This window comes from Astyanax mexicanus, chromosome 6, assembly GCF_023375975.1.
Source record: "Astyanax mexicanus isolate ESR-SI-001 chromosome 6, AstMex3_surface, whole genome shotgun sequence".
NCBI classification, from domain to species: Eukaryota; Metazoa; Chordata; class Actinopteri; order Characiformes; family Acestrorhamphidae; genus Astyanax; species Astyanax mexicanus.
Genome location: NC_064413.1, coordinates 6655332 through 6672500, shown reverse-complemented (window position 1 = coordinate 6672500; position 17169 = coordinate 6655332). Strand labels below are relative to the sequence as shown.

Genomic DNA, 17169 nt, shown 5'->3' with positions numbered 1-17169 from the left:
AATGAGAAACATGATAAAGAAAATTCACATACAAAGAGGACACAAAAATGTATTTATTGTAAAATGCAAAGAAACAGATCACTGTTCATCAGACCCCTGATCTCGGTCAGGCAAGAAGACCTCATCTAAATCAGCTGCAATATTCTCCCTCGCCAAACAGCGGGGAAAAAACGCCTTGCATGGCAAATCCATCTTTGGCAATCATCTGTGTGGATGTCATCACATGCCTCCCCATTACATGAAGTAGAGCCACACACTCGTGGGGTCTGCGTTTGAACTCGTTCCACCTCCATGCAGAAAAGAATTCCTCTATTGGATTGAGAAATGGGGAATATGGTGGAAGGTGCAGCACAACAAACTGTGGATTTAGAGAACCAATCATTGACCAGAGCTGCCCAGTGGAAACTTACATTATCCCAGATGACAACATAGTGGGGCTGTATCAGTCACGTGAGGCCTCTTTTATATTCTGACAAATGATTGAAATGTTCTTCTAATTAAGTTTATATAGCTGCAACTTGTGTGAGAATACTTGGTAATTAGAGTTTTGTATTTGAAGATCAGTGATTCTCAGGTGACCAAGGTGTACTAAATGATGAAATTTGTGTTTAGTGATTTGCAAAGCTGTGATTTAGAATGATATTTGAGTGAGAACATATAAAATTGTGTTTAGAGTTTAGCAGTTTGGAGTCACAATGTTGACACATGAGCTTCATGTTTTTGGATTTGTGTGCATAGTTCCACATTTTTTGTGTAAACATTTGGGAAAAACTGTAATGTCATTATTTTACTGTTAGTTTTTTGCTGTTACAAATTTTATGGTTGTATTACAGAATTTCGAGTTTTCAGCTTTTTACTCGCTCTGTAAACTTTTTCCAGAATTGAATTTTAGCATCTAAACTCCACACACAGAGTCGTTTAACCCTTGTGTGGTGTTCATATTTTTGTTACTCGTTTACTTTGTTACTTGTATTTAAATCAGCAAAATTAAGCAGTTTTACATTAAAATGCTTTACACATGCTTGCTTCACCTAAATTGCAAACAATATAAACAGCTTACATGGTTAATATTTGTCCTTTACCTTTCTTATGTTACATTTCTTTCAAAAAGTGCTACTCTTTTTTTTTATTAGTTTTTTAATAAAATGTAAAAGAAAATGAATTAAACTCAAGATATGAGTACAAAATTTATTTATTAGCCCTTGGCCAAACATACTGTATGTAATATAAATGTGTGTGTGTGTGTGGGGGGGGGGGGTGTACAGTGTGTGTTTATCGAAAATGTGTTTTGATATAAGGTTTTCACAAAAAAATGAGCCAATGCCAATGAGTTTGAGTTAGAAAAAATTTTTTTTAGTATCATTTGATGAAAAATGAAAAACGGGCCCCACAGACCCGAACACCACACAAGGGTTAAATGCATTTGTTTTTATTATTATTAATAAGAATGAAATTAGACTGTTTCCCGTTACAGAATATGCAGAATAAATTAGTTGGTGTGGCGTAATGGATAACACCACTGCCTTCCAGTGAACTACCACATCATGTTGGAGACTGGGGTTCAATTCCCAGTCTGCTCTGCACCAATAAAAATCCATGGGCAAGACTCCTAACACTACATTGACCCACCTTTGTAATACAAATAACACTTGTCATAACAAGACATGTCCAGTATTGTAATTGGTCTGGTTTGTTGATGGGATGTTTGTTATAAGGCTTTTTTGACCTGGCTGATGGAGATGCCCCCTTGTGGTCACTGTTATAATTACAGCAGCTGTCTCTCTCTCTCTGTCTCTCTCTCTCTCTGTCTCTCTCTCAGTGCCGTCCGAGGTTCCGATGCTGCACCAGCTGAGCAAAGCTCCAGACTCCATCACCCTGTCCTGGCCTCAGCCTGACCGGCCGAATGGAGACATCCTGGAGTACCAGCTCCGATACTACGACAAGGTCGGCATCCCTCTGCAAAGACCTGCCTCATCTCACATTAATATTAATTCATAGGGGTTTTCTTTTCATGAGATTAAAATGTTCTGCATTGTAGATTAATACTAAAGTCCCTCAAACTATGAACATGAAAAGCATAGGGAATTATTTAATTGACAAAAACTGTTAAAGAAATCAGAATATGTTTTATATTTAAGATTCTTTAAATTAATGCCTTTTGCTTAGATGACAGTTTTGCACATCTTTGCTTGGCGAGTAAATCAGACTGTAATCTCCGCATTTACTGTGTTAAACACATTTACTGTGTTATGTGGGACGTACCACTAGCTTCCTTAGTGTAGCGCTGTCTGTGTTGCTGCTAACCACATTAAAATATTGGAAACTTTAAGCTTTCTGTAAATAAGCGGAAGCACTATACTCACCCGTATAAACAGTTTTTTGGAAAGAAATCTGTGTAGATTAATATCCAGCACTCATTTGACTTTAAAAGAATTTTTTTTTTTTTTTAAGAATTACATTTTTGTTTGCTTAGGTGCTGCTCCCCCCAGTGGCGAGACCACCATTTGGAAGGGAAACATGGCGACAATGCCAGAATGTTCCTTACTATTGACGCTTAAATTGTGCCTTATTATCCGGTTTGCCCTATAGTCCGTAAAGTGAAAAAAAAATAAAAATAAAGCAGCACTAGGTAGGATTTTCTTGATTTTTTTTATCTTTTTAAAGAAGTAAAATTACAGCTTGAAACTCACTGCAGCGCTGCATTGAGGTGTAATAGGAGGAATAGCTGTGCTCTCGTGTCTGTGCCGGAGCTCCTCTGAGCTCAAACCAGACTCCGAGGCGTAAGTTTTCCGAGGCGGCCGTTACCAACGCTCGCGAGAACTGCGACCTGCTTTCCGACCTTTAGTTCTAACAGTTCTACAAGGACTACTGGTTCATTCTTTACAAACTAACAAACAGACACTCTGGCAGAAGCTGGAAAGAGACTGAATATGTCTGTGAAAGCCAGAAAACGAGAAAGAGAAACTAATCCGCCTAAAACATTTATTACACTCTACAACTGTAGGGGGAGCCACAAACCCACGTTCTGAAGTCTAATCCAGTATCTGTTGTGTGTACTTATATATATATATTATAATTTTTTTACAGGTAAAGTTTTGAAACATTTCTTTTTAATCTGTAGTTTGTTTTTAGTAGGGGGAAAAACTTTCAATTTTTTGTGAAAAATGTGAAGATTTGTTTTAGGTCATAATCGCCCAGGACTACTTACTAGACACACAAAACTTCATGCTCAGGCTTCCTTTTACTCACATAGTTAGTTATGGTAACATATTTTGATCAGGGGTAGCCAAACTTTTGCATACCACTGCACACTTCCATGAACTCAAACTACTACCATCAGATGCTGAGAGTAAATTAAATGTAAATGACTATGGCTGTAAGACATGACTCTGTTTATGCTGTGTTACCATGTTTAATGCATGAGCTGATGTTAATGTTAGAGTATTAATTGGGTCCCTGTCGTCCCCCCGCAGGGTTCTGATGAGAACAGTGCGATGAGTGTGTTCAGCGAGACCAACACCATGACGGTGCCCGCTCTCATCCCGGGCTCCATCTATGCCTTCCAGATCCGCGCCCGCAACGAGCGGGGCTTCGGCCCGTACAGCCACACCATCTACTTCAGCACTCTGGCTATGGGTACACACTGATCCCTCAGCTAAAGCAGATTTACTGTAGAGTTAGAGAGGAATTTATGATTAATTGTATCCATTTATCCATTTTTCACCACAGACCATTGGCAAAGACAGAAATTGGCTTCTAAATATGTTGTGGTTATGGTTCTAGGGTTATTAGGGTTAAGGCATTTACAATATTCATAGGGGCTCTCACTGGGTTCTTTTGTGACCTCCTAGATGAGTTGTCCATGCCCTTTTGAAGTAATTTTGGTCGGCCGGTCACTCCTGGGAAGGTTCACCAGTGTTTCATGTTTTCTCAATTATTGAATAAAACTCTCACTGTGGTTCTCTAGAGTCCCAAAGCTTTAGAAATGACTTTCTAACCTTTTCCAGAGTCTTATAGATGATCAAATCAATTTGTTTTCTCACCAGTTTTTGAATTTCTTCAGATTGTGGCATAATGTGGTGTTTTTGAGATCGCTAAGCTGCTTCATGTTGTCAGAAAGTTTCTATTTAAGTGATTTCTTGATTCTAAAGGTCTGGCACTAATCAGACCTGAAGTAGTGAAATTGAACTCTAAAAAGCTTTCCAAAAAATGTGGTTCACACCTTTAATTTATGGGGGTTTGGATATTTTGTTTTTTACCATAACAAATGAAATCATTGTTTAAAAATTGATTTTTTTTTCATTTACTCAGGTTATCTTTGTCTGAAATTCAAGTATTCCAAAAAAGCAACAGAATATTGTTTATTAGATATGTGTGTTCTCACTGCTTTACTGGTCTCTGTAGAGGAGCAGTCCAGGCGAATTCAGAACCGCCTCCCCCTGCTGGTGGGATCTGTGATGGGAGGAGCTGCATTTCTGTTAGTGGTGGTCGCCATTGTCATCGTCTTTGTCTTCAGGAGGTAAATTTACATTTCAGCATTAAAACACCTAAATACACTCCATGTTCAAAAGCACATGGGCATACAGGGGTTGGACAATGAAACTGAAACACCTGTCATTTTAGTGTGGGAGGTTTCATGGCTAAATTGGAGCAGCCTGGTGGCCAATCTTCATTAACTACACATTATTGCACCAGTAAGAGCAGTAAGAGTGTGAAGGTTCAATTAGCAGAGTAAGAGCAAAGTTCTACTGCTCAAAATATTGCAATGCACACCACATTATGTGTGACATACCAGAGTTCAAAAGAGGACAAATTGTTGGTGCACGTCTTGCTGGAGCATCTGTGACCAAGACAGCAAGTCTTTGTGATGTATCAAGAGCCACGGTATCCAGGGTAATGTCAGCATACCACCAAGATGGACCAAACACATCCAACAGGATTAACTGTGGACGCTGTAAGAGGAAGCTGTCTGAAAGAGATGTTCGGGTGCTAACCCGGATTGTTTCCACCAGAACTGAGGGGGGCGTTTAAAGCCCAATTTGTATTTATTGCAGTGGAGTAAAAGTGATTTACACACTAAATTCTACTATTATAGGGGCAACCCTACTTTCAGTATTATGTGGCTTTAGAAGACAGAATTAAATAGAGAATTAAATAGGCCTGAGTGTTATATGAATAAGCTAAAGATGAGCGAATCATTAATGAAATAAGCTGTAATGTTGATTTTAATCATGTTTTTTTTTCCTTCATTAGCAAAAGAAGAGAAAGTCATTACAGTGACAGACTTCAGAGATATATTACCAACAGAGGTGAGCATACGCATGTGTGTGTCAGTGTGTGTATGAGTTTAAAAATAAAGGTTCTACAGAGGGTTCTTTAAGTGGCGCCAAAATGAAAGCTGATGGGTGATGGGCTGCTCTTTTCCGTGGTGATGTCATTAACCGGCGTCCCATGCTCTCTCTCTCTAGCTGGAGTGAAGTATTACGTGGACCCCTCCACCTACGAGGACCCGAGCGAGGCTGTCAAAGAGTTCGCCCGAGAAATCGATCCAGCTCATCTAAAGATTGAGGAGGTCATCGGTGCCGGTGGGTTGATGAATATGCTGTGGGAATGGGTCAGAGTAAACTTTCTTTTCATGGTCAAATTTCATAATTTATACCGAACAATGACATGTCAGTATTCCTTCACAAGGTTTAGGAGTGTGTTTATGGGAGTTCTTGCAGAAGCACATTTGAAAGGTTACCATTAAAAGTTTCTTTAAATCCCACACCATAATCCCCCCCTCCACCAAATTTTACACTAACTCAAAATAATGACTTAGTATCTCAAAATAATAAGACAGATTCTCAAAATGGTTTAGAATCACAAAAAAAAAATATTTTGTTTCTTAAAAGAACCACTTAGTATGTCAAAAGATTGACTTAGTATCTGAAAATAATGACTTTGCACTTTGCACTATAATTTTGAGTGATATCTCATTCTTAATCAATAGGGTTTTATATGATGTTGGTCCACTCTTTGCAGCTATAACAGGCTTCACCTTTTCTGGGAAGGCTTTCACAAGGTTTAGGAGTGTGTTTATGTGGATTCTTTCAGAAGCACATTTGTGAGGTCAGCATTAAAAGTTCCTTTAAATTCCACACCATAATCTCCCCTCCACCTAATTTTACATGACCTCAAAAGAATGAGATCGATTCTACAAATAACGTAGTATCTCAAAAAAAAAATGACTTAATATCTCAAAAGAATGACTTAGTAGCTCAAAAAAAAACACTTAGTATTTCAAAATAATGACTTTGTACGCATGTGAGTCCCATTCTTAATCCATGTGGGTTAAAATGAGTTTGGCCCACCCTTTGCAGCTATAACAGCTTCAACTCTTCTGAGAAAGACTTTGCACAAGGTTTAGGAGTGTGTTTATGGGACTTTTTGACAAATCTTGACAAAAAGAAGTGCATTTGTGAGATTATGCCTTTTTTATTTTAACTATACGGGAGTTTTTTTACCTGGTTAAGTGTGTTGCATAAAGTCCCTCAGATGTCTCACTTAACTAAGGTGAAACAGTAAAGGGTTTACTACTGTGACTAAGGCAGCTAGATGAGACATCCAGCATAAGGAATTGTGTTAAAGCAAAGTGTTAGTGGACTTATACTGTTACATTACCTAGTAATAAAGAATTAAGTGAACAAAGGTGTGAAAAGTATTAACAATCATCACTCTATAGGTAGAAGTATAGATACAAGAATCTAGTATCAACTCAAGCTTTTTACTTAAGTAAAAGTGTAAAAGTACTTGGTTTTAAAACAACTTAAAGTATAAAAGTAAAAGTAATTTAAGGAAAAAAATAAAGCCATTAAGGACAAAAGCTTAGGCCACACCCACAGAGTCTTATAGTGCCTAATAGGGAGTCGGAATGGTATATGTTTATACTTCTCTACATCCAATCACAATCAGATTCACTTTATCTGGATGGAGAGATTTATCTGTACCCTTTATTGAAGAAGCCAGAATAAAAAAAACAAGCTGAAATGAAATGAAACGTGTTTTTAAAATGTAAGCAGTAGAAATTTCAGATAATTATGTGAAAATGTAAGAAGTAGAAGGTAAAATTAATCTGAAAATAATTACTCTAGTAAAGTATAAATAACCAACATTTCTACTTAAGTGAAGAGTATTTGTAGTATTTGTACTTAATTACTTAATTACCCTCTGTAAGTAAAGGAATCTGTCTCAGAATGATCAGACTGGGACACCGAGAACAATACATGCGCTGGATGAGGGAGGGGATATAAATGACAAAAATGAAACAAACAAAGAAAACAAAGAAACGGAGGAAAAAACAAAAGTGACATTGGGAGCGAGGGATGGATTAAAATAGATGTGGCTGATGAGGGAAGCAGGCGGAGGAGTGATGTCACGGCGCTGATTAATTCAGCGTAGACGCACCGCTTCGTCTTCAAACTGCTGACCCACTTTCTCTCACGCTTCTGTCCCACAATGCTTTAGGATTTCAGCAAAACTGTTTAATCTCTGTCTGTTTGTCATTTGTCTATCAGTGTAGCCTGCTCTACCTACTACTATATCTGTCTCTCTTTGTCTCTCTCATTCTCTCTCACTCTCTCTCTCTTCCTCAATCTCTCACAAACTCTCTCTCTTTCTCTGTCTTTCTCTTTCTCTAACTATATATATATATATAATGTCTCTTACTCTTTTTCTCTCTCTATCCCTCAATCTCTTTTACTCTCTCTTTCTCACTCTCTACTTTAATGTGTCTTACTCTGTCTATATATATCTATCTATCTATCTGTCTATCTATCGCTGTCTCTCTCTCTATCCCTATCTATTGATCTATCTGTCTCTATCTATCTATCTATCTATCTATCTATCTATCTATCTATCTATCTATCTATCTATCTATCTATCACTGTCTTTCTCTATCCCTATCTATTGATCTATCTGTCTCTCTGTCTCTATCTATCTATCTATCTATCTATCTATCTATCTATCTATCTATCTATCTATCTCTCACTGCCTCTCTCTATAACTCTCTCTTACTCTCTCTCTATCCCTATCTATTGATCTATCTGTCTCTCTATCTATCTATCTATCTATCTATCTGTCTATCTGTCTGTCTATCTATCTATCTATCTATCTGTCTATCTATCGCTGTCTCTCTCTCTATCCCTATCTATTGATCTATCTGTCTCTCTGTCTCTATCTATCTATCTATCTATCTATCTATCTATCTATCTATCTATCTATCACTGTCTCTCTCTATAACTCTCTCTTACTCTCTCTATCCCTATCTATTGATCTATCTGTCTCTCTATCTATCTATCTATCTATCTATCTATCTATCTATCTATCTATCTATCTATCTGTCTATCTGTCTGTCTATCTATCTATCTATCTATCTGTCTATCTGTCTGTCTGTCTGTCTTAAATTCAATTTCAAATTCAAATAGCTTTATTGGCATGAATTGCAAATAACAACTGTTGCCAAATCAAACAGTTCAACAAATACAACAATAAAATAAAAAGGATAATAATGAAGGACAATAAATAAATTACAATATGTGAAAAAGAGTAATAAATTAATGTTAATATATGTTATATAGTAATGTATATTGTGATATATGTATGTCGGGTGGTTTAGTGTGGTGTGGGGCTCTGGTTTCTCAGGGTGTGGCAGCTTTTTGCATATTTAGCAGATATTCCAACAAATTCATCTTTTTTTCTGTGTGCGTGAGTGACGGTACAGGAGATGTGATGTCCTGTAGGAACTGTCCTGTAGGAAATGAGATACAGGGATCACCTCTCTCTCTCTGTATAACAGCTCAGTTTGGGGAGGTGTCTCGTGGGCGTTATCGTCCGCTGGGTCGTAAGGAGGTGCTGGTGGCGGTGAAGACTCTGCGCTGGGGGGTGACGGAGAGAGAGCGAGGGGTCTTCCTGAGTGAGGCGGGGGTCCTGGGGCAGTTCGACCACCCAAACGTGCTGAAGCTTGAGGGCGTGATCACTCACAACCCGCCCGAGCGCATCATCACCGAGTTCATGGAGAACGGGCCTCTGGACGCCTTCCTGAGGGTGAGATCAGAACATCAGATCCATAAAAATGGCAATACTTTTCAGAAGTCACAGAATCCACATAGCTTTTTAAGATTCTTCCTTCCTCAGTCAGCCTAGGATTCGTTTCTAGCCTTATTCTCTCCAGTCCATTCAGATACTTACGGCTGAGCTTAATCTGGTTGGCTAGCATCTTTGCTAATTAAGCTGGTTGAGGATTTTAATTTTTTAAGTGTTTAACTTTGAAAGGCCTTCTCAGGTGGATAGGGTTTGGTGTAACAAACCATGAACCTCAAACACTGATTTCCTTCTTCTAAAAAGTAAAGCTGGAGAATCGACCGATTCTAAAACCTCAAAACTGTTACATCACAGTCTTGACTTGTTATATTTACACTTTTAACATTTAAATAAACCCTATAAACTATAGCAGGCCTTTTAATTCTAAACACAATGAAATGCCAATGCCCCTTTGTGGCGACCCCATGGGCCCCCTTCAGGTACTACTCTGCAAGTGCACGGGCAGAGCTAGGCCTGATTGGTCTAATTAGCTGAGTTCACCTGTACAGGTGGATGGCATATAAGCTGGGGGTTTGTCTCTTCTTTCTTTGTGTACGCACGTTTCTTTCTCCTTTATGCTCTGTGATTTCTCCTTATTTCCCCACCTCTTTACTCTCCTCCTTTCCTTTGCCTCTACATTTATCACTTACTGACGCAAACATACGTCCACTCACTCATGACTAACATTGCATACATACCCTAGACATTTTGAATTAATTTATATTTTCAAATTGATTTCATAAAATTATCATTTGTTTAAAACTTAAAACTCTCGTGTGGTGTCCCTCTTTTATATTGCGGGGTGTTGATGAGATGTGTTTATTAAATGTTTATAAAATTTCCACTCCCAATCTGACGCATTAAAGCTGTTTCTGTGTTCTGCTCTGTTCCCGGCAGGAGAACGAGGATCAGTTCAGTGTTCTGCAGTTGGTGGGGATGGTGAGGGGGGTCGGAGCCGGTATGCGCTATCTTTCAGAAAGGAACTTTGTGCACAGGGACCTGGCGGCCCGGAACGTTCTGGTGAACTCAAACCTGGTCTGCAAAGTCTCAGACTTCGGTCTGTCGCGCCTCATGAGGGGCCTGGACCACAACATGCCCACCTACACTGCATCACTGGTGCGTTCTGGGAAACAGAGTTTAGCAAAGAGCACATTGTATTTGACTGAGGATTAAGAATTCAAATGTTTGCAGGGGCGCCGAGTGGTCCAGCGGTCTAAAGCGCTGCCACTATGAGCAGGCGGTCGCAGGTTTGAACCCCTGGTCATGCAGCTTTGCCATCAAGCTGCCGGCACCCAGAGAGAGCACAATTGGCCCTGCTCCCTCCGGGTGTGTAGATGGCGCTCTCTCCCCACATCACTCCTAGGGTGATGTCCACAGCACAGGGCGTCTGTGAGCTGATGTATCAGAACAGAGCCGCTGCGCTTTCCTCCAAGCGCGCTGTGATGCTACTCGGCAACTCGAAAAGAAGCGGTGGCTGACTTCACATGTATAGGAGGAGGCATGTGTTAGTTATCACCCTCCTGGTGTGTTGGGGCATTACTAGTGATGAGTGTGTTGGGTAATTGGCCATGTAAATTGGGGAGAAAATGGAAAAAAATATAAATAAAATTATTAAAAAAAAAAAAATATTCAGATGTTTGCTTGTTTTTTTTTTCAGACACATTTATCTGTATTCTTTCTCTCCTTCATTCGTTTTCCCGTCTCCCTCGCTCTGTTCTCTCTCTCAGGGCAGTAAGATTCCGGTGAGGTGGACGGCTCCAGAGGCTTTTCAGCACCGGAAGTTCAGCTCGGCTAGTGATGTCTGGAGCTTTGGCATCCTGATGTGGGAGGTGATGTCATACGGGGAGAGGCCGTACTGGGACATGAGTAACCAGGAGGTGTGTGCCAGAAGTGTGTGTGTGTTTTAATTTCCACATATTTAAAGTCCCTACACTGAAAAACTGATGCGTAAAAATGAAATTAATTAATTAAAAAAGTTTCCCAACTTTCTGCATTTGCTTTTTTTAAGAAAATTTAATTTCAGATAAATTTAAGTAACTTAAATTTAAGTTTCAAGACTTAAATGTTAAATGGAGTAAATAAGTGAACTGAACGTCAGTCAATCCTTTTTTTATTAAACTTTACTTAATTTCTGCATACAGTATTACCTAATTACAATTACTTAATTTATACAATATTGCTCAAACACTATCTAAACTTTTTTATTAGAGTGTTTCCCAAGAAATTAATGTTTGTCACCCTTAAAATGTTGTAATATATATATATATATATATATATATATATATATATATATATATATATATATATATATATATATATATATATATCAAACACATAGGGTACCACAGCAACCACCTGACAGCCAGCCTGAATGACATTGCACCTGCCTAGCAACACCCTAGCAACCACCCATACTGTATATCGTCAACTTAGCAGCATCATAGCAACCACTTCGGATACCACGTCAACCACTTATGAACAACATAGCAACCACCTTGTAACCTCTTAGAAACTTTATAGCAACCACTTAGCAACACCATTTTTTCAACACCAACTTTGCGAAACCATATAAGCCATCTCGTAACCACTTAGAGACACCATAGAAGCTACTTAGCAATACTATAGTACCACATACTGTAGCAACACCACATCTTAGCAACATCATAGCAACCACCTCGTAACCACTTTACAACACCATAGCAACCAGTTAGCAACAGCATGGCAACCACCTGGTTGACTCTAACATTGCAAAATCAGTGCATTCAATGCATTTAATTTAACTACATATGAACAATGCTTTAGTCTTTAGTTTAGTGTGCAGTAGTGTGTAAATCTGTGTAGGTGGACAGTGAGCTCATGACAGTAGTAGGCCACTGCAGTGTGTGTGTGTGTGTGTGTGCTCTGAGGGCTGTTTAGTGAGATGTGTAATGTCACCAGAGGCCTCAAGCTAAAGGACGTTGTCCGGCACGGAAGCTCCATGATTCATGTAGTGTGTGTTGCTATTTTGGTAATGGTGTGTGTGTGTGTGTGTGTGTGTGTATCTGTGCATTAAGCTTGTGTTACTTAATGTATAATTGATGTGTGTGAGTCAGCGTCCAGCTGGTCAGAGTTACAGAGGAGATTTCAGAACACCAACAGCCTTACAATCCCACCAAACCTCACTAATCCCCCCATTACCACACAGCCCAGAGACCACACACAGTAACCAGCTGTGGATACCATAGCAACCAACTTCATAGCAACCAATTAACAGCACCGTAGCAACCACTTAGCAACACCATTGCATCCCCTTTGCAACACAACTAGAAAACAACTAGTAACCACTTAGCGACAACATAGCAACCGCATTTGAACGTCTTTTAAATGTCTGTTAATGACATCTCAAAATTTTTCATTCCTGACTTTCTGTAGACGTCTTTTGATTGCTCAACACAGATGGCAAAATGTTGTCTTCTTTCAATGTCTTCTTTAAAAGTCTTCTTTGAAAGTCTTTTAAACATCCGTTAATGACAAACTTTAAATTTAAATTTAAATGTTTAACATGAAAGCCAAAATGACGTCTTTTTTGAATGTTTTTTAAAAGTCCATTATTGATGTGGCAGACCCTTTCATTCTGGATTCCTTCACTAAGGGACATTTAAAGCTCCACTAGGTAGGATTGAGATTTTGAGCTCGTGGGCTCCCCCTACAGTTGTAGAGTGTAATAAATGTTTCAGGCAGATTAGTTTCTCTTTCTCGTTTTCTGGCTTTCACAGACATATTCGGTCTCTTTCCAGCTTCTGCCAGAGTGTCTGTATGTTAGTTTGTAAAGAATGAACCAGTAGTCCTTGTAGAACTGTTAGAACTAAAGGTCGGAAAGCAGGTCGCAGTTCTCGCGAGCGTTGGTCGCGGCCGTCTCGGAAAACTTACAGAGTCTGGTTTGAGCTCAGAGGAGCTCCGGCACAGACACGAGAGCGCCGCTACTCCTCCTATTACACCTCAATGCAGCGCTGCATTGAGTTTCAAGGTGTAATTTTACCTCTTTAAAAAGATCAAAAATCAAGGAAATCCTACCTAGTGCTGCTTTAAAAGATGTTAAAAAGATATAATTTTGACATTCATGACAGATGTTCAAAAGATGCTTCTTTGAACATCTATTGAATGTCCGTTATTGACGTTCAAACTTTCATTTCTGATTCTCTGTGGGCATCTTTTGACACAGATGCCAAAAGGATGTGTTCTTTGAAAGCTTTTTAAATGTCCCTTAGTGATTTGGCTAACAATTTCATTCCAGATTCTCTCACAATAATTGATTTTGACATCTTTTTTGGATGTTTTTGGAACAGCCAATGTTGACATTGTAAAAACTTTAATTTTCTTTCATTGTAAAAACTGAATCTCTGTGGATGCCTTTTGAATGTTTAAGGTGGACGTCAAGATGATCTTTTTAAAGACAAATGGTCTTTTTGAACATCTTTTAAACCCGTTTTTAAATTATGTGCCAAGACTTTAGAGTAGTTTTACAACTAGTTTACCAGCTTATTTACCAGTGTAATATATGTTCAGCTGTGATATATTTCTGTATTGTTTCCTCTCTCTCTCTCTCTGTAGGTGATGAAGGCAGTAGTGGATCAGTATCGTCTGCCTCCTCCTAACGGTTGCCCCCCTGCTCTTCACGCTTTAATGCTGCAGTGTTGGCAGGCAGACAGGCAGGATCGTCCTGGATTCGACTCCCTGCTGTCCTCTCTGGATCGACTCATACGACACCCCGCCTCTCTGAAGGCGGAACACGCCCGGTAAGAAAAAAAACTCCTTCAGCCTGTAATAATACTGTCACTGCAGCACCTGCAGGGGGCGATACAGCTTCATATGGCTTCATATGGCATCACCAACACAGGAAATCAAATATACTGTTTGATCATTTTACGATCATCTCACCTGATTCATACTGATCACTGTTAACACTACATTCATCTGTTGGCTTTTTTCTAAGCCCCACCCAGCCCCTGCTTAGCCCCACCCCCACAGACTTATCGTCAGTGACGACAGTGAGCGAGTGGCTGACAGCGCTGAGGATGGATCGATACAGGGACGAGTTTGAGCGCGCTCAGCTACTCAGCCTGGAGAGAGTGAGCTTACTAACTATGGAGTAAGTAGCCCCGCCCATCTCCCCACTGACTTTACTCTGATAGGCTGCATCCCACCTTTCTCCCCCACCTACTATACTCTGATAGGACGTATCCCACTCGTCTTCCTACCTATTTTACTCTACAAGACTGTATACATTATTAATAATCACCTACTTTACTCTGATAGGCTGCATCCCACCATTTTCCCCACCCACTTTACATTAATAGGCCACACCACACCCACTTTACTCTGATAGCCACCCATTTTACATTGATTGACTGCGCCCCACCTTTCTCCCCAATCTCTGATAGGCTGCACCCCACCCTCTTTTCTCTGGTAGGCCACCCCCGCGCCCACTTTTCTCTGAATGTGATAGGCCACAACCCGTCCACGTTTTTCAAATGGTCCCATGCTCTTTTTCCCGCCCACTTTACTCTAAAAGGCTGTACCCATTAATGATAACCACCCATTTTACTCTGATAGGCTGCACACTCCCCTTCTCCACACCCACTTTCTTTTGTTAGGCTGCACCCAATGAACTTTACTCTGATAGGCTGCACCCCACCCACTTTTTTACTATCGCCCCACCCACTTTTTTTGATAGACTGCACCCAACCCACTTTATTCTGACAGGCTGCATGGCATCTTTCTCCACACCCACTTTACTTAGATAGGCTGCACCCCACACACTTTGCTCTGATAGGCTGCACCACACCCTTAGCCACACCCACTTTCTTTTGATACGCTGCACCCCACCCACTTTACTCTGATAGGCTGCACCCCACCCTTTTGCACACCTACTTTCTTTTGATAGACTGCACCCCACCCACTTTGCTGTGATAAGCTGGACCCCACCCTTCTGCACACCCATCTTCTTTTGATAGGCTGCACCCCACACACTTTGCTCTGATAGGCTGCACCACACCCTTAGCCACACCCACTTTCTTTTGATAGACTGCACCCCACCACTTTACTCTGATAGGCTGCACCCCACCCTTCTCCACACCAACTTTCTTTTGATACGCTGCACCCCACCCACTTTACTCTGATAGGCTACACCCCACCCTTTTGCACACCTACTTTCTTTTGATAGACTGCACCCCACCCACTTTGCTGTGATAAGCTGGACCCCACCCTTCTGCACACCTATTTTATTTTAATAGGCTGCACCCCACCCTTCTGCACACTCACTTTCTTTTGATAGGCTGCACCCCACCCTTCTGCACACCCACTTTCTTTTTATAGGCTGCACCCCACCCTTCTGCACACCCACTTTCTTTTGATAGGCTGCACCCCACCCTTCTCCACACCTATTTTATTTTGATAGGCTGCACCCCACCCTTCTGCACACCCACTTTCTTTTTATAGGCTGCACCCCACCCTTCTGCACACCCACTTTCTTTTGATAGGCTGCACCCCACCCTTCTCCACACCCATTTTCTTTTGATAGACTGCACCCCACCCACCTTACTTACTTACACACCTTACTAATAGGCTGCACCCTAGCCTTCTCCCCAATATTTTTACCTTGATAGGCTGCACCCCACCTCTTTACTCTTATGGGTTACACGCCATCCGTCTCTCCACCCATTTTACATTGACAAGCCACACCCCGCCAACTTTACTCTAAAATCAAGCTCCATGCCTTCTCTCCACCTACTTTTTATTGATGGACAGCACCCCGCCCTTCTCCCCAATCTCTTTACTCTGATAGATGGCACCCATTCATTTCCCTTCGCCCTCTCTGCCCTGATAGACATAACTCCACCCACCCCATGCTCTTCTCCCCACCCACTTTACTCTAAAAGGCTGTACCTATTAATGATAATCACCCATTTAACTGTTATAGGCTGCACCCCACCCTTCTCCACACCCACCTTGCTGTGATAGGCTGTGATAGGGAAACCACTTAATAATTACCACCTTGCTGTGAATACTGAGCTATGTATTAATTTTCTATTTTCCTCCATCTCTCTCCATCAGGGATGTTCAGGCGTTAGGAGTGAATCTGATTGGCCATCAGAGGAAAATAGTGAACGCAGCTCAGCAGCTCAGGACTCACCTCACGCAGGGACAGGTGGAGGTTTAACCCCCTGCCCTTAACTGTGGACACTACAGCTCTCAGGCGTCCCACCGTCCAGAGCCTAATCCAGCCTACCCTGGAGCACAGTGCACACGCAGAAGAGGAGGACACACCGCTACCGATTTGGGGTTATTTATTTCGTTTGTTTGTTTGCGCTGCCGTTCATCTGCATTCTCCTGACCCGTGTTTGTGTCTGTAGAGGAATACTCCAGAGTTTATCAGTGTAATCTCTGTCATCTGCCTCGGTAATAAACGCTCGCTCACCACGGACAGCGTGTTCCCCTGTGGAACAGAAAGCCCATTCACTTTTAATAAAACTCACTTATAATAATACATGGGCAGTGCTGAGTTCTCTGAGTACACAAGTGAAAATCAGAAAGCAGTTGCATCCAAACCAAAGGTCAAGAATCTGTTACAGTGAATATATTAGATAAAATAATGATCTATATATTTTTTTATTTTAACCTTTTACAATGTTAACCCTGTTAACATGTTACATGTTTTGTTGAATTTTAACCCATTAGAGCCCAGACCTACAGGGGTTGGACAATGAAACTGAAACACCTGTCATTTTAGTGTGGGAGGATTCATGGCCGAATTTAAGCAGCCTGGTGACCAATCTTCATTAATTGCACATTGCCCCAGTACGAGCAGAGTGTGAAGGTTCAATTAGCAGGGCAAGAGCACATTTTTGCTCAAAATATTGCAATGCACACAACAAGACAGCACGTCTTTGTGATGTATCAAGAGCCACGGTATCCAGGGTAATGTCAGCATACCACCAAGAAGGACCAACCACATCCAACAGGATTAACTGTGGACGCTGTAAGAGGAAACTGTCTGAAAGGGATGTTCGG

The 17169-nt window shown here is 40.7% G+C and overlaps 1 protein-coding gene across 1 annotated transcript in view; it reads left to right on the top strand.

The window, feature by feature from the left end:
- ephb6 (eph receptor B6) overlaps positions 1-16790 on the top strand; it is a 121478-nt gene extending 104688 nt beyond the window's left edge. Inside the window, exons 9-19 of the mRNA XM_049480743.1 lie at positions 1820-1944; positions 3474-3636; positions 4405-4519; positions 5254-5309; positions 5469-5585; positions 8837-9084; positions 10018-10236; positions 10848-10997; positions 13711-13895; positions 14093-14248; positions 16213-16790. Coding sequence (XP_049336700.1) covers positions 1820-1944; positions 3474-3636; positions 4405-4519; positions 5254-5309; positions 5469-5585; positions 8837-9084; positions 10018-10236; positions 10848-10997; positions 13711-13895; positions 14093-14248; positions 16213-16318 — 1640 coding nt within the window. The 3' untranslated portion in view covers positions 16319-16790. The remainder of the gene's footprint in view (positions 1-1819; positions 1945-3473; positions 3637-4404; positions 4520-5253; positions 5310-5468; positions 5586-8836; positions 9085-10017; positions 10237-10847; positions 10998-13710; positions 13896-14092; positions 14249-16212) is intronic.
- Positions 16791-17169: the final 379 nt, after the last annotated feature.